At 36.9% G+C, this 23,917-nt stretch overlaps 3 protein-coding genes across 6 annotated transcripts; 2 read left to right on the top strand and 1 right to left on the bottom strand.

The window, feature by feature from the left end:
* The first annotated feature begins 1,280 nt into the window (after positions 1 to 1,280).
* On the top strand, positions 1,281 to 6,413 carry LOC130726318 (uncharacterized). 4 transcript variants are annotated; one of them, XM_057577565.1, is made up of 8 exons: positions 1,281 to 1,456; positions 1,822 to 2,020; positions 2,307 to 2,451; positions 2,827 to 3,023; positions 3,745 to 3,825; positions 4,864 to 5,103; positions 5,599 to 5,676; positions 5,758 to 6,413. In XM_057577565.1, the coding sequence occupies exons 3-8, from the start codon at positions 2,334 to 2,336 to the stop codon at positions 6,076 to 6,078; spliced, it is 1,035 nt and encodes a 344-aa protein (XP_057433548.1). In that variant the 5' UTR covers positions 1,281 to 1,456; positions 1,822 to 2,020; positions 2,307 to 2,333; the 3' UTR covers positions 6,079 to 6,413. The 4 variants fall into 4 exon arrangements, with proteins under 4 accessions (XP_057433548.1, XP_057433547.1, XP_057433549.1 ...); XM_057577564.1 differs by lacking the exon at positions 1,822 to 2,020 and having other exon boundaries at positions 1,282 to 1,456; XM_057577566.1 differs by lacking the exons at positions 1,281 to 1,456; positions 1,822 to 2,020 and having other exon boundaries at positions 2,305 to 2,451.
* A 1,953-nt stretch (positions 6,414 to 8,366) lies between these two features.
* LOC130722833 (protein ALTERED PHOSPHATE STARVATION RESPONSE 1-like) lies at positions 8,367 to 15,390 on the top strand. Its single transcript, XM_057573678.1, has 6 exons — positions 8,367 to 8,558; positions 9,609 to 10,785; positions 11,367 to 11,438; positions 11,758 to 11,972; positions 13,172 to 13,395; positions 14,284 to 15,390. The coding sequence occupies exons 2-6, from the start codon at positions 9,669 to 9,671 to the stop codon at positions 15,059 to 15,061; spliced, it is 2,406 nt and encodes an 801-aa protein (XP_057429661.1). The 5' UTR covers positions 8,367 to 8,558; positions 9,609 to 9,668; the 3' UTR covers positions 15,062 to 15,390.
* Positions 15,391 to 19,994: 4,604 nt separating this feature from the next.
* LOC130725878 (NDR1/HIN1-like protein 13) lies at positions 19,995 to 21,013 on the bottom strand. Its single transcript, XM_057577065.1, has one exon. The coding sequence runs from the start codon at positions 20,902 to 20,904 to the stop codon at positions 20,116 to 20,118; it is 789 nt and encodes a 262-aa protein (XP_057433048.1). The 5' UTR covers positions 20,905 to 21,013; the 3' UTR covers positions 19,995 to 20,115.
* Between the last annotated feature and the right edge of the window lie 2,904 nt (positions 21,014 to 23,917).

The following is a 23,917-nucleotide window of genomic DNA, read 5'->3' as shown; positions in this document are numbered from 1 at the left end:
CCTCTTCTCCTCTTCTCTTTCTCTTGCTAAATTAGGGTGAAATTAGGGTAAAAAATTGGGGGGGGGGGAGCGTATTTGTGTTGGTGGTGGCTCGGTTGCTGGGTTTGGGTGGTGTTGGTGGTGGCTCGGTTGCTGGGTTTGGGTGGTGTTGGTGGTGGCTCGGTTGCTGGGTTTGGGTAGTGTTGGTGGTGGCTAGGTTGTTGGGTTTGGATGGTGTTGGTGGTGGCTCGGTTGCTCTTCTTTATCTTCTTTGCCCAGACTCTTCATTTTCATCCAGAATCAAAGCATTGGAGGGTTGTTTGGGATCTTGAATGAACTGAACAATTTAAGTGTTGCTGGGTTTGATTTTTTGAGATATCTGAATGTGTTCTTAGTAAACCATTCTCCTTGTGTAAAAGACAGAATGTATCCATTCACTTGTTGAATTGATTCCAAGCTAAGATAGCTCTTTATTGGTAGAATTTGTGTTTGGACATTGTATGTAACAATTCATGATAAGAAAAGGTGACCAAGTGATACTGAAAGTGTTAGATTCAAGAACCAGGCAATTAAGCCAAAAAATTAATCTTAAAATGAAAAAGAAAATCCACATCACTGCTCCGTTTGGTCAAACTAACGGAACATAACAGAAGGGCCCCAATCGCACTTTTTTGAAACGTTGGGGTGCCTGACCGCTACGTTTAAACACGGGGGGCCCCGATCGCTCATTTTTGAAAGATCAGGGGCCCAAAGTGGAATTAAGCCAAGATTAATTTATCATTTATTTTCAGATAGGATCACTTTTCGTTATCAAATACTCTTATTCAGACAGGAACATAGTACCTGTTATGGATTTGTACCACTAAACCAGACGCTTGAAAAATACAAAAAACACATTCCGTCTTTAAATGTGCGGAATTGTGACTATACATTCCACACTTAAATGTGCGGTTGGATTAAAGGCCTCTACACTTTAGTCAGCAAAACCCTTTTTGACGTTTCCAAGCACATACAAAAAAAGATCACATATTAAAGCACGACAGAAATCAAGTTCCCGCACTTCAATTACTGATACACACATATTGAAGTTTTCATAAATAATATAGTGCAAAAATACTTACGGAATCTAAAAATCTAAGCATACATAGAAATCAATTCCCTACACAAAATATGAGAATCTAATATTCCTACTTGCATAGATGATAGAGCAATCACAATAGGGGGGTTTGGTTGAGCTAACCATGATTAGACCACAAATTAATAATTTTCCATTTCTATTTATAATTGACCACTCTCTCCCGCCAGAGCAATATTTTTATTTGTTTTCCCCCCTCTTTCTTCCCAACCAAACGCTTCTTCTTCATCTTCCCCAAAATCCCTAATCGCTCCCTTCCCTCAACGGTTTCGCGCCACCCACGCCACCGCGCATCTCCTTATTCTCCCCCTTCTCCGTCGCCGCCAGTTACGAGCTACTGAGGTAAATCCCTATTTTTCGGTGCAAATTCCGAACCATTTTTTTGTGTTCCTTTACCCTTTACTGCTCAGTTTCGGTTTTTTCAGAAGCACATAGTGATTTTCGTTTGCGTTTATTTTGGTTTAAGGAAGTTTCAGTTTGATGTATTTCTAGGGTTTGTTGTTACTGTTGAAGTTACTTGAAAACCTTGCGTATCTAACATGGTGTTTAGTTTACTGTTTAGTTTCTGGGTGTCTTGATTCAATTTTGGGGTTAAAGTCTTCGTTGTTGTTGTTCGGTGCGTAAACGGACTTGCCGAAATATGCACTGAGGAGGAGCAAAAAACTTTGTTGTGAATTTGTAAGCTAAAATCTGGTTTGGTATGTTAGTTTGTTTTTAGGAGTATGAAGAAGGTGTAGTGCAGTGTTATCAAATAGCGGCTACCCTATAGCGTAGTGGATTTTTGACTATCGCAACGCCGCCTATTCGCCGCCAAATAGCAGCCGAGATAGCGGATTTTTGGCTCACCGCGATGGTCCGCGATCGTGATTTGATAACACTGGTGTAGTGGAATTGAATCATTCTTGGGTAAGGTAGTTTGATTCATTTTGAAGTTTAATGAAAAAGGGTGATATGATAAGTACCAATATGAAATGGAGTTTTCCCTAATACTAGTTAACTACATGATTGCTGCATCCTTAAACTTTACATTTTCTAGCCTTCAAAAGTTGATGACTTAGAGCATCTCTATTAAACTTTTCTCCAATTGTTCGTCTCTATAATTTTTATTATTATTGTTATCTTCCATTCCTGGATATGTGGAAGATTTTGGACCAGTTTTAATTCCTATTTCCTAAATTTGATTCCACATTAGGGTTTTTGAATCTACATTGAAAGAAGGATGTCGGGTGGGTTAAACTCGAGGCACCATGTTGTAATTCAAGCTCTATTGTCACGAGGCCCGCTCAAGGAGAAGGAATTACACTCCATGTTTGAGGACATCACCAAGAGAAACCCAGGTTTTTCTTTCCCCCTTTCTCAAAAAATGTTTAGCAATTTTATTTTCAAACAGTTCTGTTGTTTGTTCAGTTTTTTTTTTCTCCCTGATTTGTTAGTTTTAATTTACACTGAAGTTGGTAGTTTTGTCATGCAACATTCAAGCCTTTTCCCATGATGGATATTTTTGCTTAAACATGGGTTTTTAAGTTAAGTTCTGATAATGCAGTCTAAGGCTGTAGCATGATCAATGAGGATGAAATGTAACATGATTTGAAAATAGAGAAAGGGGGTAATGTTAGAAAAGAAACATTATTTTATAATTTCAGACTATTTGTACTGTGTTTTTTCTTGTCTTTTTTGTCATGACCTTGATTGCATTGGTTTTCCTGGTGTAGGCGCTGACCGTAAGCTATTTGATGCGTTTATTCTGACCATAAACAAAGCACTCACTTGTGCTAATTTTGAGTTGCGTGGCTGCATAGATCAATATGATGGGCAAGTTTATTATGGAGTGGTCAATACTGTTTCTGATGAACAATCGAAGTTGGGAACGAAGTATACTGTTCCGCAGATTGCTTTCTATAAGGCTGTTGTAAGTGTAGCCGAACTTGCTTGTGTTTTTCTATTAGTGTATGTCCTCAGATGTGGAAGAAATACCAGGCTATATAAATTACTTGGCATGATCAATGATGCATTAAAGTATTTGTGGTTGTCCGTGTGTACGCCAACCTGTGTGTGTGTCTATCATCTGACATAGTGTGATTTCTTTGAAATGAGAGGAATTTGTCTTAGAATTGATGCTTTGTTTTGAAAGATTGACATTTGATGATGACAAATTTAAATGCTTTGGTGAAAAAGCATGGATTTTAGGAAGTTGCTGCATTTGTCAGAGATGGAATAGTTGGGCTGTCAGATATTATGTAAATACTCATAGTCCATGTATACAAGATAGAAGTTTAAGAAGATTAGGTAGAAAGAAGGTTCTTAAGCACTCAACAACTGTGTATACTTACAATTACATTATTCTCAAGTGTCAGTTATCAGCTTGCTTAATCCTTAAATTCAGGGTGTGCATACAGATAGATCCAAAGGGAAGTATTAATAATAATTAGACCAGGGCTTCTTTTTCTGTGTGCATAACCATTCAATAGAGAGCTCAGAGAAGATAGATGGGTGAAGAGGTGTTTAACTATGCATATTGCTATATGTGCAGAATAATAGTATTTATTTTTGCAGAATAATAATTGGATTCCCAATATTTTGACATCTGAGACTAATAATCTTATAATGTTCTTTTTTTTGGCAAACAACAGATTGAAGCGATCGTTCAAGATGCCACTGCAAATGGTTATATCTCCAGCATTGGTGCTCTCAATCTTAATTTGGATAGTCAGGTTTTAAATTTTCACCTGCCTACATTTTTCTACTCAAACAATTTACTTTTAGTTTAATATACTGGTGTTAATGGCATGGCAGTGAAGTGCAATCAAACATGTGCATGTAAATGTTTGTAATTTGTCAATATATTAGATTAGTGATAATATTTTATTTTTAGCTGGATGGACAGGACTAGCCAGCCTAAGATTAGGGGGAATTTAATTGTTTATAAATGCAATGAATTGTAAATATGCAATTTAATTGAAAATAGTTTATTGTTGTTATAGGCCGTCTCCTACACAGGTATTAGTTCTACTAGTTGCTAATAAGTTAGTTGATTCTGTTCTGCCTATGTCAGTTTGTTAGAACTACCCTATGACTCAGTTAAGACAGTGTCTCTAATTGTTTTCAACTGATTGTGTAAAATATGAGGACTCTGTACTCAGTTCATTTGATTAAGAGAGATTACAGAAATTGCAGCTAACACTTTCAGTATCTCTCTCCATGTTCTATTTTTTTCATTGTCCTTTAATTTTTCTCTGTTTCACTTTTTGTCCAAAAACACTGGGCTAATAGTCGTTGTTTCTGGCTTTTTGGTTGATAAGTATTGAAGACTTTGGGAAAACACATTTTTCTTTTTGTATACATATGTGCATTTCTTGGGGGGGGGGTTGAGCATTTTTTTGCTGTGAAACCATATACAGATTGGAGAACAAGATAATCAGGTCTGCTCTCAGGAAGCTTTTACACCTGTTATTGAGGAGGGGAATGAGTTAGGACATTTAGCGAAACAAAGATTATACTGATTTCATATTAAAATTATTTTTATTCTTTTTCCTTATTTTTTGCTGCCAAACTAGAAGTACATTTTGGAGAGCAAGATAACCTGTTCTGCTCATAGAAAATTATTACACATGCTATCAAGAGAAGAATGTTTTTGGAGATTTGTTGAAACATATGACAGCGGTTTCATATTGAAAAATATTTTTATTCCTTAATGTATTATGTATGGTAAATATAGATAATGGTGCTCAAATTTCATGGTCTATGCTCAGGTTACAGTTGCGACCGATCCACAATCTCAAGGAAGCCAAGCACTTGTCCCTCCTGCATTGAAGAATTTTGGCTTGTCTCAAAAGGAAAAAGCTCTAGATGAACTTGTGAGAGACCGGTGGCTTCATTTGACTACAGATGGTAATATTAAACTTGGTGTGAAGTCATTCCTTGATCTTCGCAGTTGGTTTCTAAATAATGAGGTTCCATCCTGTCATGTTTGCAATGAAGCTGGAATAAAGGTTTGTTCCTGTTGCATTACAACAAGTCTTCCTTCCCTTTTCTTCTTTTCCTAACATTGGTTGTGATTATTTTGAATCAGCATTATACTCTGTTTTCTGTTGGGTTTAAGTGCTTAGTATCATGTAAATTTAAGGGGAATTTAAAAGGGAAAAAAACAGAAGCAGTAAGTCAACAATTGCAGTGGTTAGTTACATGTTAATCACAATTTGAACATCATTATAGTTTAGTGGTTAATTTATCACTAGTCACTACTAACTCTTTTTCATATGTATAATGCTTTCTAAAATTTTATGTTGTCATGTCATTCCTATCACCTAATTGTCTGGCTTGATTAGGCACTGAGAACCAAGACAAGAAAATCACTAGTTTTTGTTTCTATTAGAAGGAATAGATGGGGATTTAGAATTTTGATAATGTAGATAGTATCAATTACCAATATACTTTCCACACATTGCCACTCTCTATTTGATAATTCATTCATCAATGTATGACAGGCAGAGTTATGCCAAAATGAAAGCTGTACTGTTCGAATTCACCACTACTGCCTGAAGCAACTTTTCTCACAGAGAAAGGTATTAGTCTTGTTCCATTCTTACCTTGTTAGAAATTAGGAGAGGCCCAGACTATCTCACTACTACTTAATGTTGTTTTAGGCTGCAAAAGTTTGCCCAAGTTGTAGCACTTCATGGCCCTATGTAGTACCCAAGGCTGAAGCACTACATATTGAAGAAGACAATGAACCTCCTCAGGAAAGCCAACGAGCTACTAGTTCTAAAAGAAAGAAGCGCAGAGCCAATATAGTCATTGAGGATGAAGATGTTGGATCCAGCAATCAGGATGAGCTGAATGGATTGACAAGAAAAGCGAGTAGAGCACGTAGAGCTAACGTTGCAGATACAGGAGGACCTAGTGCATCTCAATCTTCTGCAACTTCTGCTTTCAGAAGAGTTACTCGAAGATCTAGTCAAATGTAAATCAGCTATGGTGCCATGTTGTACCAGGGAATGCTAGGTGAAGCGATATATATTTTGCTGCTGATGATTTTTGCTGAGATTCATGGTTATATGAATGAGCTTTTGTATCGATGCAGTTCGCTAGTAGTGAGTGACTATTTTAAGCACCATCTTGTTTTGTTAGATTGACCTGTGGCTTGAATGCCAACGTTTTAGCAATCAAAATACTAATTTGTAAATTTGTGTCAATATTAGTCATGTCGAGGTAGATGTATCTTTTGATATGTATGGTTTAGAAGTGTTTTGCTTCTTCAATCATGGCATTATTCTTTAACCATAAAGTTTATCATGAGTCATGACGCTGTTTAGCTTCGTATTAAACAAAATTTAAGATGTCTAGGGCATTCGCGTATTTCTAACTTACATTTTACCTTAACCTAAAGAGGCAAGCGTGGCTTAAATTTGTGACTGGTGAAATAGTAGTATGAAATTCTATTCACTTAACTATCCTCTTGTGATTACAATGACTAATATTTATATACTTATTTGAAATCTATACCATTTATTTTATTAGTGAACACTTTTCGATGATGTGAATTAACAATCATGTGATCGCATAGTACCTGAAGTCATAGCTTGGACTTGGAGTATACAAATTCCCTTGTACAAGGGATGCATCATTAATTATTAAGTTCCTGAAAGAAAGAAGCTATTGTTCCGAGATCTCCTCGGATTCTATACAATATGGCATATGCACATGCAGCCTGCAGGTTAATTGAATAGGAACTTTTGTACTTCATCACATGATAAAATTGTGATCAACCTTCTCTAATCCCATGGTCCTTGTTTTATTATTTGGAACTTTTTGTCCAAGATTCCTAGCTTTTCAGTTCAGTAACTTATATAATGTAAAGTGCCTTCTTCCTTTCACTCTCACATAAAAATAGGTCCTCTCAATAAATAATATATATTCTATATATTGTATTTTATTTTTACATTTTATACATTTTTCTATAAATTATCAGATGTCAGATAGGATCCCACGTTTTAAAATTTCTTTTAGTAAGGTGACTAGATTTTTTCCCCCATCTACTGCGAGATAGTTTGAGAGCATATGTTAGAAGAAAACTAGCAGGAAAAATTGATTGAGGATAAAGTGAGATTTGTATTGGTAGATAAACAGTATTAACTATCGTTGATATAATATTATAATATTAAACGATTGAGATTAAATTTTTGAAATGACTAAACTATCTTCATGTAAAACCTAACTTCATTTTCTCCCTCTCCTCGCAGCAGTGTCACCCATGAGATTCTATTTTCTCCATACACATGTCGTTCTTCCCGAAACCAGACTAGGAGGTTCATCTCTACGGCAGAGCACTGCTTGGATTTGGACTGGCTTGAGGTGCATGGTGGAGCTTCTTACACCATGATGTGTGACTACCTGTAGAAGAACCTCTAACGCTCAAGTTAGTGTGAGAGCAATGAGAGACTATTATAAATAACACATGCATCACTTTGCAGCATTGATTGAGAAGAATTATGTTATGACTACTATTGTAACAATCACCATCAAATTCATATCAATTATTAAATGACTCAAAGAGTCAAAGTAAATGTATGGAAGGATTTTAATGAATAATTTCAAGGATTTCAAATCAAATGAGTAGATGTTAGACACGTGGAAACTTACTTTAAAAGGAGACGAAAGAGTCGATCTTTCTTGAAGATCGAGAAACGAAGTTTCGAGCAATTATTGTAATACAACTACTGGTAAAAATGTCCTTTTATCCGCGCGGAAAATGAACTTTCTTTCACGAGCATAACAACTTCAATTCTTTGTACCAGAGACTGAAAAGAAATTGCGTATAACAAGGAAGAATGATAATAACTGAATAAAATATACAGACAAAAACGGATGAACAGTCTAACGTTCAATAACTTTCGCGCCAATGCGCGCCCGTATTTCGAAATAACGCCCCAAAACACCATGAAGGCACGAACAAATAGACGTTGAGAGGGATCGAAACGTAAAAAGAAACACAATGACATTGAAGGTTAACCTTTAAAAGGATAAAGAGTAATAACACATGAAAAAGAAAGATCATAATTGAAAATTTCCACAATTTAGATGCTAAAGGTAGCACAATTTAGATGAGATAGAAAATATAGGAGGGAATGGTCAAGCTTGCTAGTTGCTAGTTTGATCTTTTGGTCACTTGAAGTGGTCCCACTTTCCATCCTAGTCAGCCAGGTGGTGGCATTATCATTCTTTTTCTAAGTGCCTTTTGCATGGGTCAATCAAGATTCTTCTCCCACTCATCCCCATCTTCTTCTCTTCTCTTCACTTTCTCTCTCTAAAAAACTTCTCTCTTTCTCTCTCCTCTCTCTAGAAAACAAAAAAAAATGTAAGAATTTTACTACCCCTTTCCTCTGTGTTCATGATTCTCACTGAAATCCAAGTTCTTAGCATGCAAATCTGATTCACTGCACCCTCGGTACTCCAATTCTCTCAACTCTATCAAATTCTCTTCCTTTTTTGGCTTTGTTCTGTGTTCACTCTGCTGTTTTTTCCATTCACACATGTACTGTGCTATTTGGGTTTGATTCAAAGTTTTCTCATTTCTGAGTTCTGAGAGATACCCATGTTTTGTTTCCTTATTTTGTAAGTGGGTTTCATTTCTCTTGCTTGAAAGTTGCTTCCTTTGCATTAAATTTTATTGCTTTCTGCATCTTCAAGCGTTGTGCTTCATACTGCGTGTGATGTTTTTATGCATATTTGATGAGGGATTGCTTGTTATGTGGGTTTGATTTTTTTTTCTATGCTAAAAAGGGGTGGGATTGAGGAACTTGGATGTGGGAATATTCATGAGATTCTTCTGCCTCTTTGTTCAACTTTGGTTTTACTTTTATTTTAATTTTTGGTGATTAATAAAGTTTCATCTGTGTTAGTGTGTAAAGGTAGTGTTGTTGTTGTTCAAGCTTTTATCCATTTTATTTGCCCCTTTTGAGATAAAGCTTGAAAAAGGCTTGGAAATTTGTCTGCTGGGGATTGGTTATTACTTTGATTGAGCATGTTTTCTTTCAGCAATTGTTGGTGCTGTTTGTTGCATTGGTAATTAATCAACATGTATTTTTTTTTCCAGTGTGTTGGTAAGATTCATTTATGTTTGCTTTTGTGTCAAGATGTATACTGATGGAGATATTTCAGAGTTATAACTATATGTATGTTTGGATTTCCGTTGAACTCAATGTCGATCCACATTTGAGTCAATGTGGCAAAAATCTAGTTTCTCCGTTGATTAGTTGGGATGTGTATTTTCCCGTTTGCGACCAAACAGTCATTATGTCATCTCCTCCACGTGTTTTAACTTGATGCTTGTTTGTGAGTATCAAAATGTTTTCACCATCCGGTTTCTGTGGATATAAAAACACTTTCTGAGCTGTAGTTTTCCCGTGTTATTACTGCGTTTATTCTCTTCACTGCTCGGATATAATTAGTTTATTGTTTCTTTCTTTAACGGATTCAATGCTGAATTAATTTGCAGATATAAGTCTCATTACTCCCAAATTTACATAAAAGGAAAGCTAAGGCTAGGTCTGTGCGAATGGGGGCCACGAGCTCCAAATTGAATGATGATAAGGCACTCCAGCTGTGCCGTGAGAGGAAGAAATTTGTCAGGCAAGCACTTGATGGGCGTTGTTCTCTAGCAGCCGCGCATGCTATATATGTGCAGTCCCTGAAAAGTACAGGAACAGCTCTGCGAAAATTCACAGAACCTGAAGCACCTATTGAATCTTCGTTGTATACTTCCACCAGTGCAACGCCAGAACCACTTGGTTTAACTGGGAAGACCCTGTCTCAGTTCTCGTTCTCCTCACCATCTGCGTCACAGCGTATTGATCCAGCTGAAGCATTTTCCCCAACACCCTCTCCTCCTAGCTCTAGAAAGTTCCAAGCAAATCCTATGAAATTTAGCAGTAGTTCTTCTAAAAAGGTAGAAGAAAAGCCACCTGTACCTGTTGTAGGAACAGTAACATCATCAGGTACACCACAAAATGCCACTCCTCGTTCTGAACGGTCTGAAACAACAGCATTTGAAGATTCTTCTCTTCCAGATGGAACTCCACCGTGGGATTTCTTTGGCCTTCTTCATCCAATTGACCATCAGTTTTCTTTTCAAGAAGGGAAGGGCATGCACCAAGATATGGGCAATGCTGACGATATAACAAGACTAAGGGAGGGGGAAGGAATGCCTGAGTTGGAAGATGATGAAGAGAAAGTTTATTCTCATGGAAAGGAAGACTCTCTGGACTCTGAAGATGAATTCGATGATGAGCCTGCTGCAGATACCCTAGTCCGAAGATTTGAAAATTTTAACAGAGTTAATGACCATGTACAAGCAAATGGATTACCTACCCCAAATAAGCCGCAGTCAGGAGATTCAGCTTCTGAAGTTGAATTTGTGAATCGAGGGAAGGGGAGCTCTCCTGATGCATCACCATTAAAGACAGCATCTCCTGCATCGGTGCTTCCAACTGAAACAAGTAAGTTTGTGGAGAAAGAAAATCAGAATGAAAGTAAAGTTGCCCCCAAGGATTTCTTTGCAAGCATGAAAGTTATAGAATCCCTCTTCGTTAAAGCCTCTGAATCTGGTAAAGAGGTTCCAAGGATGCTTGAAGCAAATAAGTTGCATTTTCGCCCTATACTTCCAGGAAAAGAAAGTATGTTTTATTGCTCTCTATTCTCCCCATGTCTATCTGTGTCATTTATCATTTCGGCAGTATTAAATTTTAGCAGTTATTAGTAGGATGTAGATCCCGCCTTGTGAGTTTTCACTTGACAAGGTCATGTGGATAGCCATAGTGACAAAGATCCTGGACAGGAAAAAATTTATGGGCCCTGAGCTATGTCTTTGTGCTTATCACTCTTTTCAATGACAGAGAAAATGTCAAACTTCAAAATCTGTTTATAGGAATGTACCATTAAAATTAAATTGGCAAGATTTTGTATGACATGTTTTCTTTTTCAGTATGATTTAAAAACTCTGCGACTTCTGTAGAATAAATACTATATGCTGTAGACAAGCTGAAAAAACAGGAATTTACCCATGGGCTATAGGTAGTTCTTGCATGAATGTCTGCTACTGAGATTACTGTTTTGGCAGAATGTCTTGTTTTCTTACCTCTTAGGGTTTGAAAATTAGTTCCTGTTTCAGACTGATTTTTTAGAAATTTATGGTCACTACAATGTAGTGCACTTCAAGATGAAATGTGTTTAAACAATAAATTATTAATTGTAACAGATGGTTCGGTGGCATCCTCATTATTGAAGGCATGTTTCTCATGTGGGGAAGACCCAAGTCAAGTCCCAAAAGGTATTTCCATTATTCCTTTTGCTTTTGATCTTTCATGTTAAAAGGACTTTGTCGGTCATCTTGTGTTTAAAACTTGAAATTAATTGTGAATTATAGGAAGTTTCATATTGAATTTTGATAGTAGTGGCTTTCCCTTCCACCTTAATTGTTAATATGAATCATGTTCGTACCTTTTTTGGGGCTTATCTTGGTATTTAACTACTCTCCATTAAGTTGTGAGGTTAGAAACTTATGAAATGATCTCTATCTATATCATTTATGTTTGCTGAAAGCTGTTTCTGGAATTTTATATCTAATTTTTCTTGTTATATTTTCCTAGAACCTGCTCAGAACTCGGTTAAGTATTTAACTTGGCATAGGACAATGTCCTCTCCATCCACTTCATCCAGAAACCTTATGGGAGCAAACTCAAAAGATGATATGGAAGACCATACAAATAATCTATTCGATAATTTCTGTATGATCTCTGGAAGCCATGCATCAACCTTGGATAGATTATATGCATGGGAAAGGAAGCTCTATGATGAAGTCAAGGTACTATATATTGTGTGTTTCTCATCAACAATTACAGAAACTTTTCTGTTTTGGATATGTTTTATGTTGATAAATGATAATAAAACTTCGAATTGAAATAGAACAATGACATCATTTCCTTTCTATGTATTTTAATTAGTTTGATCTTTTGCATAATTTCATCTCTCAACATTGATTACTAGGACCTTGCAACAGAAACCCTATTTTTTTCAGCTGACTCTTTGCTCCGCAGCTTTTCATCTTACATATACAGATCTTAGGTCTGTTTCATCTCCCATTAACCCCGTCACCCTCACTACTACTACTAGACTTTCATACTACCGTGTGCCTGTTAAGGAACACCCTCAGATCCGCAGCGCAAGACAACATGTATTAGCCCCTTTTTATGATTTATTTGCACAGACCTCTCCTTTGACGAGATTCCATCCTCACATCCTCAGTCTGTCATCCCACAGCCTCTGTTTATCAACCTATTCCTCTAAGATCTGCATCATTAGAGGCACCAAGGAATCTAGTTTCCTGTGATTCTAATATTACTGGCAATGCAGCTGTGGTTTGGCGATAATTGTTGTCAAGTATCAGCCATGGCCGAATCTCATGGAGGAGTTCTAGGAAGCCGCCATGGCCGATAATCCGCCATCAGTATTTGTCAAATATGGCCTGTTTTTGGCTTTCCGCCATCTGCCATTAACAACACTGGATAATACCTGTGATCTGTATCAATGGAATGATGACTTGAAATGAATAACATAAATAAAATTGCAACTCTGCGATTCTGGTCATGGCCAAAATAGGTAGGGAATGAATCTTTATAAACCCAGTGTGTCTTGAATTGACTGGAGTCTGGACTCTTAAGTAGCTTTATTTATGATTTTTGGACTACCTAGAAGTACTTTAACTTCTGATTACAATTTATAAGATTGGATTTCTATAGGCTTTTAACTTATCAAATACATGTAATAATGACTCTTGAATAGCTAACATACCTAATCTTCTTCATTTTTCAATAACACAAATTTAAGCCTCAACAACTAGAGCTCTTGATTGACAGACATCATAATATTGCTTCTTCGTTCTTCATCAGTATGCTTCCTTATAAGTGGAATCCTTCTTTAACTTCAATGCATTCTTATCTGATATTAATATGAATATTTGTCTGTCTATTTGTTCATTTTCTTCCATATTTTTGCTACTTGCAGGCTAGTGGGGTGATCAGAAAGGAATATGACATGAAGTGTAAAATCTTGCAGCACTTGGAATCACAAGGAGAGAAGACCTCTACAATTGATAAAACTCGTGCTATAGTCAAGGATCTGCATTCACGGATCAGAGTTGCAATTCTCAGGATAGACTCTATATCAAAGAGGATTGAGGAATTACGGGACAGAGAGCTTCAGCCACAACTAGAGGAGTTAATTGAAGGGTATGATTCCTTAGATTCGTCTTGTTTTGCTAAGATAGTAGTCCGTGCTGTCGTGTGTTAGCTTTACATGAAATATATTTGCAGAGTGGAACATAAGGTGCAACATCTGAAAGAGAAATTTGGAGTGTCTTTTAGATACAAAAGATTTTTAAAGAGAAACAACGACAAAAGCTTTTTCCCCACTTGGTGGGATGTACTACATAGATCAAACAATTATATTATATTGTTTTGTAAATCATGTCTAGGGACAAACATGACTTTTATTAAAAAAATATTAGAATTTTTTTAAAGGTCTTAATTTGAAAGTTGTTTAGAAAAGCTATTAAATTCAATCATAATCAATCCTCCAAAAAGGTTGATTACTGAATTTTATGTATTGTTTCAAATTCTTGTTCATATTGCCATAATTAAGTAGAATTTAAATAGGCCAAACCTCTTCATGGTTCAAAGGACACTACTTTGTTCCTCTCCTTCTATGCTGGCCTATCAAATGAATTTGATCGTTCTATCCTCTTCAAAATGATAATAAGAATTTTTTTTCTTTTAGAAAAACGAAACAGTATTAGTACTTTCTCAAAAGCCTAAAAGTATAAGTTGTGAAAATAACTACAAAACTGTTATATCTTAAATATGTAAATTTTTTTTCAAAGCTCATGCAAGTGCACTGCACCCTAAATTTAAATTTACTAATTGATTGTACAAGATTGCTAGCTTTTTGTTCTATGGTAACTTACTGATCCTATTCTAATAACCTTCCACTGTGAATCACACGTCACTTGTATTCTCTTAGGTATAAAATTTATGGATTACACATGCTAATTTACTCGTGTCTATAAATATGAACTTATGCTTTTGTGTTTCATGTGTTTTACTTCGCTTTGATGGCAGGTTAAGTCGGATGTGGGAAGTGATGTTTGATTGTCACAAGCTTCAGTTTCAGATCATATCAACAGCACTTAACAGTAGCCATGCTAGAATCACCATGAATTCTGAACTACGTAGACAAATTGCTTCCTATCTTGAAAGTGAACTCCATCATCTAGCTTCAAGTTTTACAAAGTGGATCGGAGCTCAGAGGTCCTATCTGGTGGCGATAAATGGATGGCTGAACAAATGTGTTCCCCTTCAACAGAAATCAGTCAAGAAAAAAAGAAGGCCTCAACCTCCACTCCTGAGAATTTATGGTCCTCCAATATACACCACCTGCGATATCTGGTTGGAAAAGGTTGGTGAATTACCCTTCCAGGATCTCGTGGATTCTATGAAGAGTTTAGCGGTTGAAACTGCGCGGTTCTTACCGCGTCATGAGAAGAAGCATGGAAAAGCTGTGAATCGCGCTAATCTAACATCCTGGACCGCCGCTGATATCGGTAGCGAATCAAGGGATAATCTGTTGAGAGATGACACCTCAGAAGACTGGAATCCAGGTTTTGATCGATTTCGAGCAAGCTTTATTAACTTTCTTGGTCAGTTAAATGGTTTTGCTGGTTCTTCTGTCAAGATGTACACAGATCTGAGACAAGACATTCAGAATGCTAAGAGTCGTTATAACTATAGATCTAATTCTCAGACTCAAGATGGTTTGGGAAATTCTCAATCTCAAGATGATCATTCCAAGTCCCAATCTAAAGTTGATAAGTCTAAAATGGAAAGCTCCAAAGAATGAAAATAATGGATTAAACATAGGGAAGTTGCAGTTTTATAGCTATTTTGAGCTCATTAATTTTGACTCAGAAACTTGTCCATTGGATGTGGCATATACACATGGAAAGGACAGAATAAAATCTTTGCTGGTTGGTGATACTTTTATTTGATAGATTCATCCTTTAAACAATAAAATGGAGTGGTTAACTCCCAGGATAGGTGAATATGCTGTAATTACTAGATTCAGTTGAAGAGTTTGTGTGCAAAGAGAAGGATTTTGTATAGTTTGTAAACAAAAGTGTCTCTTATAAGACTTGTTTTTTCTTTACCAGTACAAATCGTTTGCATAAATGAGATGCCTATCTTTTCCGATGTACCAAAAAAAAAAAATGAGATGCCTATATGCTTATAGTTATAGGTTAAGGTTTATTTGAATTTTGGGAGGAATACTGATACATGAAAGGTTTAATCTGTTAATTTAACTTGTAAACTCGTGAGGTTAATATTTTGTAAATGTTGGTGATTTTAGAATCATCAATGTATTTTAGTAGTAATGTGATCTACTATAGGCTGATGCAATTATGTGTTAGGCTCGGAATCGAGTCAGGTTAGTGCGGAGTGCACGCTCGGTGAGCCAACGCATAATTGACCGCGAATACGAACCGGGGTCCAAGGGGCGGAGCCCTTGGCTTTTTTTTTTTTTCTTTTCTGAAAGGTTGTGACCCTAGTTTGAAATTGTTTGAAAAGTCGTGACTTATTTTCAAACAGTTGTGATCATTCGTGCAACCTCTATATAAGGTTACTTGCAGCCTAAGGAATTCTACACAGAAAACCAGAAACAGAATATCTGTACTTTTCGTTATCTGTTCTCTCGTGCCAAGAAACAGATTGATTGTCTTATCCCAACAAAGATTTCGTGAACCCAGGCAATTATAGGGTCGAAATAATTTGTTCGGAAAGTGGACGCTCACGATTCTTGACTTTATCCAGGATTATCACACCCAGATTTCTAACAGTAAATCAGTATACAACTTTTTTTTATTAAAAATGGTCACTGATTAAACCTTACTGTTTCTTTAGCATTTTTATTTGCCCTTTCTAAAGTATACTTTTTATGCTATTATCTTTATCCTATTTAATTTGGTATTATAAGTAAACTTGGTTGTGCGAGTCGCACTTTTAGAACTCATCATTCTCTTTGTTCCAAACATGTTCTGAAACATGGATGGGTTGAAGACGTGGCTACGCATAGTCGATTGGTCTAGGATTTATCACTCTTTCCCTAACCATTTGCATAATCTTCATAAAATATAATAATTAGAGTTAATAATAGACATTAAAGTTAATGAACAAAATTTTATACATGAAAAAAAATACTACAGAACTATCGGAGAGATAAGGTTACAAGGTTGAAAAATGATCAAAAGAGACGAAGTCCGGTGGGGTTTTCGAGGCCCTCACCTATAAGGTGTGGCGTCTCAAATCCAACGCCTCATGATGCATCCTAGATTCAACGACACCCAATTGTCATGTCCCATTAAACCTGTGCTCAACACCCAGCTCGGCGACATCACGCTCCTTTGGGAAGACGCCTTAGATCAAACACACCACTTTGTCTTCATTAAAATTGTTAACACACTTCTAATACACTATTTATCTCTTTTATTCATTTTTACTCTTCAACTTTTTTTACCATGGAGAATTATATTAAGTAAAAACTAAGTAGTAAATTTAAAAATAAATAATAAATAGAAAAAATCTCAAAATAATAGCAAATAATAAATAATAAAGCAGCGGAGGAAGGATCATTTTCCTCTTATATCATCTTTAGTATTCACTGTCAAAAAAATATTTCGTATTAATTTTCCTTTTATTTCATATGGATTATTTGAAAGGAAGAAAACGTGTGAATGCAAAAGATATCAAGTTTAAAACAAATTGATTGTGTAGTTTCTTCTGCTTAGATATTTATTAAGGATTATAAAAAGTATGTACAGTATATAAAATGAAGAAGGTTAGAAAGCATTTTTGGCCCCTGATGTTTCAAATTTGTGTAAATTCTGCCCCTATCTATTTTTGTCGATGTTTCTACCCCTCATGTTTTCAAACAGTGCACCGTCTACCCCTGACGGAGGGGTAGACGGTGCACTGTTTGAAAACATGAGGGGTAGACGATACACTGTTTGAAAACATGAGGGGTAGAAACATCGACAAAAATATAAGGCTTAATTGCAACTTTGGTCCTCGACATTTACCAATGCCACGATTTTGGTCCCCTACCTAATTTAATTACGTGAATGGTCCCTGACGTTGTAGGTCGTGTGTAACGTTAGTTCTACCGTTTATTTCTTAATGGAGGAGGCTTACGTGGACGTCCAGTTGGAGAGAGAAAGGAGGTATGAGGAGAGAGGGAAGCACGTGAGTATCACGTGACCCTTATCTGAACCCATTATACCCAAACCTCTGACCTCCCTGGAACGAAGAAGGTAACGCGATTTAGATCCTAGGGTTTCAGATTTGGGTATAATGGGTTCATATAAGGTTCATGTGAGTTCACGTGATACTCATGTGCTTCCCTCTCTCCTCAGATCTCATTTTTCTCTCAAACTAGACGTCCACGTAAGCCTCCTCCATTAAGAAATAAATGGTAGGACTAACGTTGCACACGGCCTACAACGTCGGGGACCATCCATGTAATTAAATTAGGTGGGGGACCAAAATCGTGGCTTTGGTAAACGTCGGGGACCAAAGTTGTAATTAAGCCAAAATATAATAGGGGCAGAATTTGCACAAACTTGAAACATCAGGGGCCAAAAGTGCTTTTTAGCCAATGAAGAATGACAGGCTGTAGTAAGCAATAAGTGTACTATTGTGTAAGGTAGCTCTGACTCATGAAAAACAAATGACCCGTTTTTCACAAAACAGTTTCCTAGTGGCATCTAATTTGAAATCTGCCCCATAATCAATGGGAGGACAGCTATGTTAGAATATTAGAGCAAGTTAGGTACAAGAAATTTGTTACAAGTTTATTGACCCATCTGTTTGCAGTTTGCACAATTAATCAGAGACTTGAGACTAGTGTTTCACCAATAAGTTGTGTCTCAAATAGTAGTAATAGTTAATTTTAAGTAGCTGGAAGGTTTGAAATATTAGAAGTAAAGCATGTGGATACACTGTGCTAATTGGGCAACTTCATTAATTATCTTTTAGTTTATAAGTCACAAATATTTTCAATATAGGTTGTTTGAGTCATGTAGGATTACTATGAACAACAAATCTTCATATTGAATATTTTCCTGAAATTTTTGTTACGGTTAGAATAATTTCATATCAGTTTATTTACGTGTTTGATGATGCAACTTCAATATTTGAAACTGAATTAGTCGGCAAAGATAGAATAAATTCAGAATTTCCCATTGGTTGATTTTGACTCAGCAATGTAGACAAATTGCATGATAAACTTGATATCTGGTGAGTGTTTGCCAAGTGTGATCCATATATAGGCGCAGTTTTGTGTTAAGAGTGTTGTGTATTTTATCGTGAGTGAATATTGTTTTGGGTAAATTTAATTTTAAAAAAAATGAATTCATTAAAATTGGATTTGAAGTGAAATAAATTATGTTTGAATTTATCAACTTAAATGGAGAACCACAATCAGATTTTAATCTCAAACCATGTTTGTTAAACAAAGTAAATGTATATCCAAATTGATCAGAAAAAAACTCTAATAAATCACTCAAATTAGTTTACTTTGAAAAAGTGCTGATAATAATCGGTGAATAGTGACTTTGAATTTCACTTTGATCTAGGCAACCTTCAAGTCAGGTGTTCGGTTCCCACCATTGGTACTTGCAGGGACACTTCAACATTCAAATTATTAAGAGAATAGAAGAATAAAGAACTTAAACTTAGATCATAAAAGCATACATGATAGTGTTTACCCCAATCCTTTAAGTAGTCTAAGGTTGAAGGGTTTTGATGTTGCGTTGATGTCATTTTGCCGCCTTGAGCGCAACGTGCTTCGTGGCTTGCCCTTAAATTGCCTTGGTGGCTGATTTTTAGATGACAGAGATTCCACAAGTTTCGATGTGAGGGTCGAGGGATTTAAGGTGATGTCGCACGTAGTGCATGATCCGTTCCTCCTTTGATCTCTTGTACTTGTCCGGTTGTTAGCAAAGATAGCTCACGAAGATTGCAAACCCTTGGTGCTAGCCGATCCTCGAGTGTGGATAACGACCTCAAGTGATGTATTCCCTAACTTACTTTAATTTGGACGAGAACAATTTCAAAGAGGTTCTTTATCTACTACTCGTGTGTTTTTTATTTTAGCTCGATGTGCGACAGAGACATTCAAAACATTAGTCATCTAGTTTTGGCCAACAACAATAATGTTGGTCGAAGCTAGATAAGAGTGTCAAGGTAAAGAAGGGTCAGAAACATCGAAAGCCAAAATCTCTACAAACATGTTTTGACTTAAATATAGTTGTAACGGGTAGATATTAGTGTAATATTTATACACACAACTAACCAAATTGCTCATTTAAAAATTAACTTAGTAGTCACTTTTATAATCAAAGAAGTACATCATGCAAATACAAAATTATAAATTTATAAGCAAACCAATCAATACTCAGTCTAATTGACAGCAAAAGCCAGATTTTAATTAAATATCAGTTTAACCACAAGTGGGAGACAAAAATTTCCTTAACTTGGTGGATTATGTACCACAATCAAATCAAATGATACACTTAACAACATACCTTAGCTAAAATATTATTTTTTACTTTAATTTATGTGCACTGCATAAACACTTATTATTCTTTTTTTTTTTTTTTGAAAGTCATAAACACTTATTATTTGAAACATTGTTTATTATTGATCCATTTTATCTAAAATTGATATACTTATAAAATTAATTAATAATGACAAAATTACAAAAACAAGCATAAAGAATGTAAAATTAACAGCAATGTATTATCAATGTATACATGAAAATCTACATAATATCTATGCTAATAATACAAAAAATTTATAAAGAATGTATTAATTAATTAATCTAAACAGTTTCAATTTTCATCACCAAAGATCCAATCCATAACTACAATCCTTATGAACAATCTTCGACTTCGCCGTTAACTGATCCACCGCCACGTCACAATCCACCTTAACGGTAATCTTCCACGTCTTAACGGACCCCACTTTAATCTTCACCGGCGCTCTCAGCTTCATCGTCAACGGCACGCTCCGTTTCGCCACCGCGTTCACCAACGCCGTCCGATCCGACCCGGCGAGTTCGACGCCGTCGCCCTTCAACACCGCCTTAAACACCGTCACATTGTTCGACGCCTGGTAAAACGCCGGCAACGCGCCGCCGCAGAGCCGCGAGTCTCTATAGAACATTTCCACCGAGCTTCCTTTCAAATAGTAGATCCCGATCTTGTCGTTGCCGTTGTTGGCTCTCACCGCGACGTCGAACTCCGGCGAGATTGCCGCCGCGGATGACGGCGATGGCGAGGTGAGGTTCATTCCTTTGACGGAGACGGTTTGGATTGAGTAGTTAGGCGCTTTGGGACGGAAAACGAGGTAGAAGACGCCGGCGGCGATGCCGAGGAGGATGAGGAAGATGAAGAGGAGGCCGATGAGCCAGCAGAGGCAGCAGCAGAAGCCGCATCGGCGAGTTTTGCGGCGGTTGTAGTTGGCGTAGCGGCGCGCATTCTCCGGCGGAGGGACGCGGTAGACTTGGTCCTTGGGGATCTGGATGACGTAGGTTCCGGTAGGCGAGGCTGGTTTCTCCGAGGGAGGTGGAGCGGGTTGTGACTCGGCGGAAGCAGGGGGTGAGGTGTGGGGGTGAACTCGGTCAGCCATTGTGGTGAGTCGGTGACTCAGTGAGTGAGGAGCGAGTTGCGGCGAGTTAGAAAGAAGAGCAAGGTTTGTGTGAGTGATGAGTGTTGTTGAGATTGAGATCAGGTGTGGGGTGTTAAGTAGTGAAAGGAAGGAAAAACGTGTGCGCGTAAAATCCACTTGTAAACGCGTCTTGGGGGTATTTCTGGAATTTTGCAATGTACATATGGATAATATGTGATGACACCTAAATCCCACTCACATCATATATTTAAGTATTCCCATCACAGCTGACAATTATGAGATTAATTTTTATAAATTTCTTGATTACATTTTTTTCCATATGTACTGTTTATGGATAGAATCATAAAATAGATGCTTAAAAATTTTAATTATCTATAGTTATCCTAGACTTTATTGATAATGCGATATAATACAATAAGAAGGTAAATAAAAGGAAATTAAATGTGTATTTAGTCCGAATGAATGAAGTATCTTCACCGCCGAAAATTATAAGAGTAGTTAATTAATGAGTTATGATTTATTCACACCTCACATCTATTGTCCACCTTTATTTCTATCTATTTCTCTTTTCTATCATCAAATCATCTATCTCATCTTTATTTTCTCTCTTTTCTTATTATTTCTCTCCTCCTTTACCTCTTTTCACCTATATTTAAGGTGTGAATAAAGGATTATTCACTCATTAATCAAGTGTTTCTATGCAAATACAACAATTTTGGAATATTTTATTGTCTTGTTTGTTTTTCTAATGTTTCAATGATATATCTTCATTAAAGTAGTAGTATGAACAAAAAGAATGATATCTTAATGTTATTTAAATGGAGAGCATCAATCTCAAGTCTCAATTTGACGAAGTTTGCTTTGTTTAGGACAGTGCAGACAGTTGGAAGCATTTCAGAATCTAGGAATTTTTGTTCTTTCCCATGGTGATGACGGTGAACGTGACTATCACATTTAATTCTGAGTTGTATTTTTTATGTTCTTTTTTTTTTTTTTATAAGCAAAATAATTATATTGAAATGAAGTACAAGGGGTACTTCAACCCAATACAAATAGGAAACAATAAGAGATTAACAGTAACAACATTGACAAAGGCAAGGATAAAAAACTTTCTACTGCTAAACTTACCCACCCCCTCCCTTGGAAATCGACTCTACAAAAGTGGCCTCATTAAAACCTTATTAGGAAAAACCCCCTTAAGAAAACCTAATAAGGAAAAAGAGTACCACTTTTCTAGAATCAAAAGATAATTTCCAAGAAGAAATACAAACCCAGCCCACAAGAGAACCAACAAATAAGTGAAAAACCATCCATGATAGATCCTAATTTCATCACATCTTCATGTTCTGAACCTACTTGCTATGATCTTCAATTGCAATACACCCACTGTCTAAGAATAATTATCAACCAACTCCATATCCAATAGTGCTATATGTGAATATAACACGCTGCCAAGGATAATAACAGGAAGCCACCCCAGTTCTTATGTGGACATGAGACACACCCTAGGATTAGTTTTCCATTCAAACCATGAATAGGAAAAATTATCCACTCTTACAGTTAGCCACTGCCATGCTTTTAGCTGAACCTGCTCCAGGACTTGTGCTTTATCTAGCTCCCCCCCACTAAAAATGACCCTGTTCCGTACACACCAAATTGACCATACAGTGGCCATCCAAATTGCAGTTTCTGCTAGCTTCTGAGATTTACTAATTCCAATCACCGGAAATTGCAATAAGTGTATCCTTGGATCAGCAACTTGAGCAGTAGACACCCCCAACCAAGCAAAGCATTCATACCAAATAGCCATTGACTCAGAACACGTAAAGAGCAAGTGTGAGCAAGTTTCTACCTCCAATCTGCAGAACGCACATTTAGCATCATCCACATCTCTGAGTATCTGTCTCCTGAGCAAATTATCGCGAGTATGCAGCCTTCCCAGCATAGCTCTCCACACAAACGCCTTAATATTTGAAGGGACCTGTGTTGCCCAAATCCATTGAAAAACAGAATCTGGTTCCAATAAATATTGTTCCTGCAAGAAAACATAGGATGAGTTAACTGAATAATTGCCATCCCCTTCCAACTTCCATGTCCACCTATCCTTCTTTTCTGCTACCAACCGTGCACCACGAATTATCTCCACTAATTCTGCCAACCAAGCTATCTCCCGGCCTTGCAATGCCCTCCTCCACCGGAATGTCCATAGCCACTCCCCATTGTCCCAATGACCCATGCTGCTTACATATTCACGCTTTTGACAAGATAAATTGTACAAGCGTTTAAAACGGGACTGCAGGCTTCCTGAACCAAGCCAATTTTCATCCCAAAATTTTGTTTCATTCCCTTCACACACAGTTTTGTGTAAACTATCTTGGAACCAAGGCCAGCCACCTTCCACAGTAATCGCTTGAATCTCCTTCCACCACATGGATTCACCACAAGTACTACTGTTGGCCTTAACCACACGACACCATAAAGCATCTGGCTCCGTCAAGAACCGCCATTTCCATTTTCCTAACAAAGCCATGTTAAACAGTCTCCAATCCTTGATGCCAAGCCCCCCATGATCCTTTGGTTTACACACCTCCGACCATTTAACCCAATTTATTTTATTTTCCGCATCAACTCCCCCCCAAAGGAACCGTCTCATAATGCCAGTACATATCTCAAGCACACCAACCGGAATTTTAAAGAATGATAAGAAAAATAACGGTAGTGCGGATAATACACTCTGAATGAGACATACTCTACCTCCAAAGGATATATGCTTCTGTTTCCATGATGAAAGCCTCCCTCTCATCTTTTTAATAACCGGTTCCCATGAAGCCAAGCTCCTCAATCTGCCTCCGACAGGTATTCCCAGGTACACAAAGGGAATAGTCATTAATTTACAATGAAGAATAGAAGCAAACCTCCCTAGGCAATCCCGATCAACTGCCACTCCGGCTATCTTACTCTTATGAAAATTTACCTTTAGCCCAGAAATAAGCTCAAAGCAACGCAAGATACA

The sequence above is a fragment of the Lotus japonicus genome, chromosome 6 (assembly GCF_012489685.1).
Source record: "Lotus japonicus ecotype B-129 chromosome 6, LjGifu_v1.2".
Lineage (NCBI taxonomy): Eukaryota > Viridiplantae > Streptophyta > Magnoliopsida > Fabales > Fabaceae > Lotus > Lotus japonicus.
This window is presented reverse-complemented; position numbering and strand designations above follow the sequence as displayed.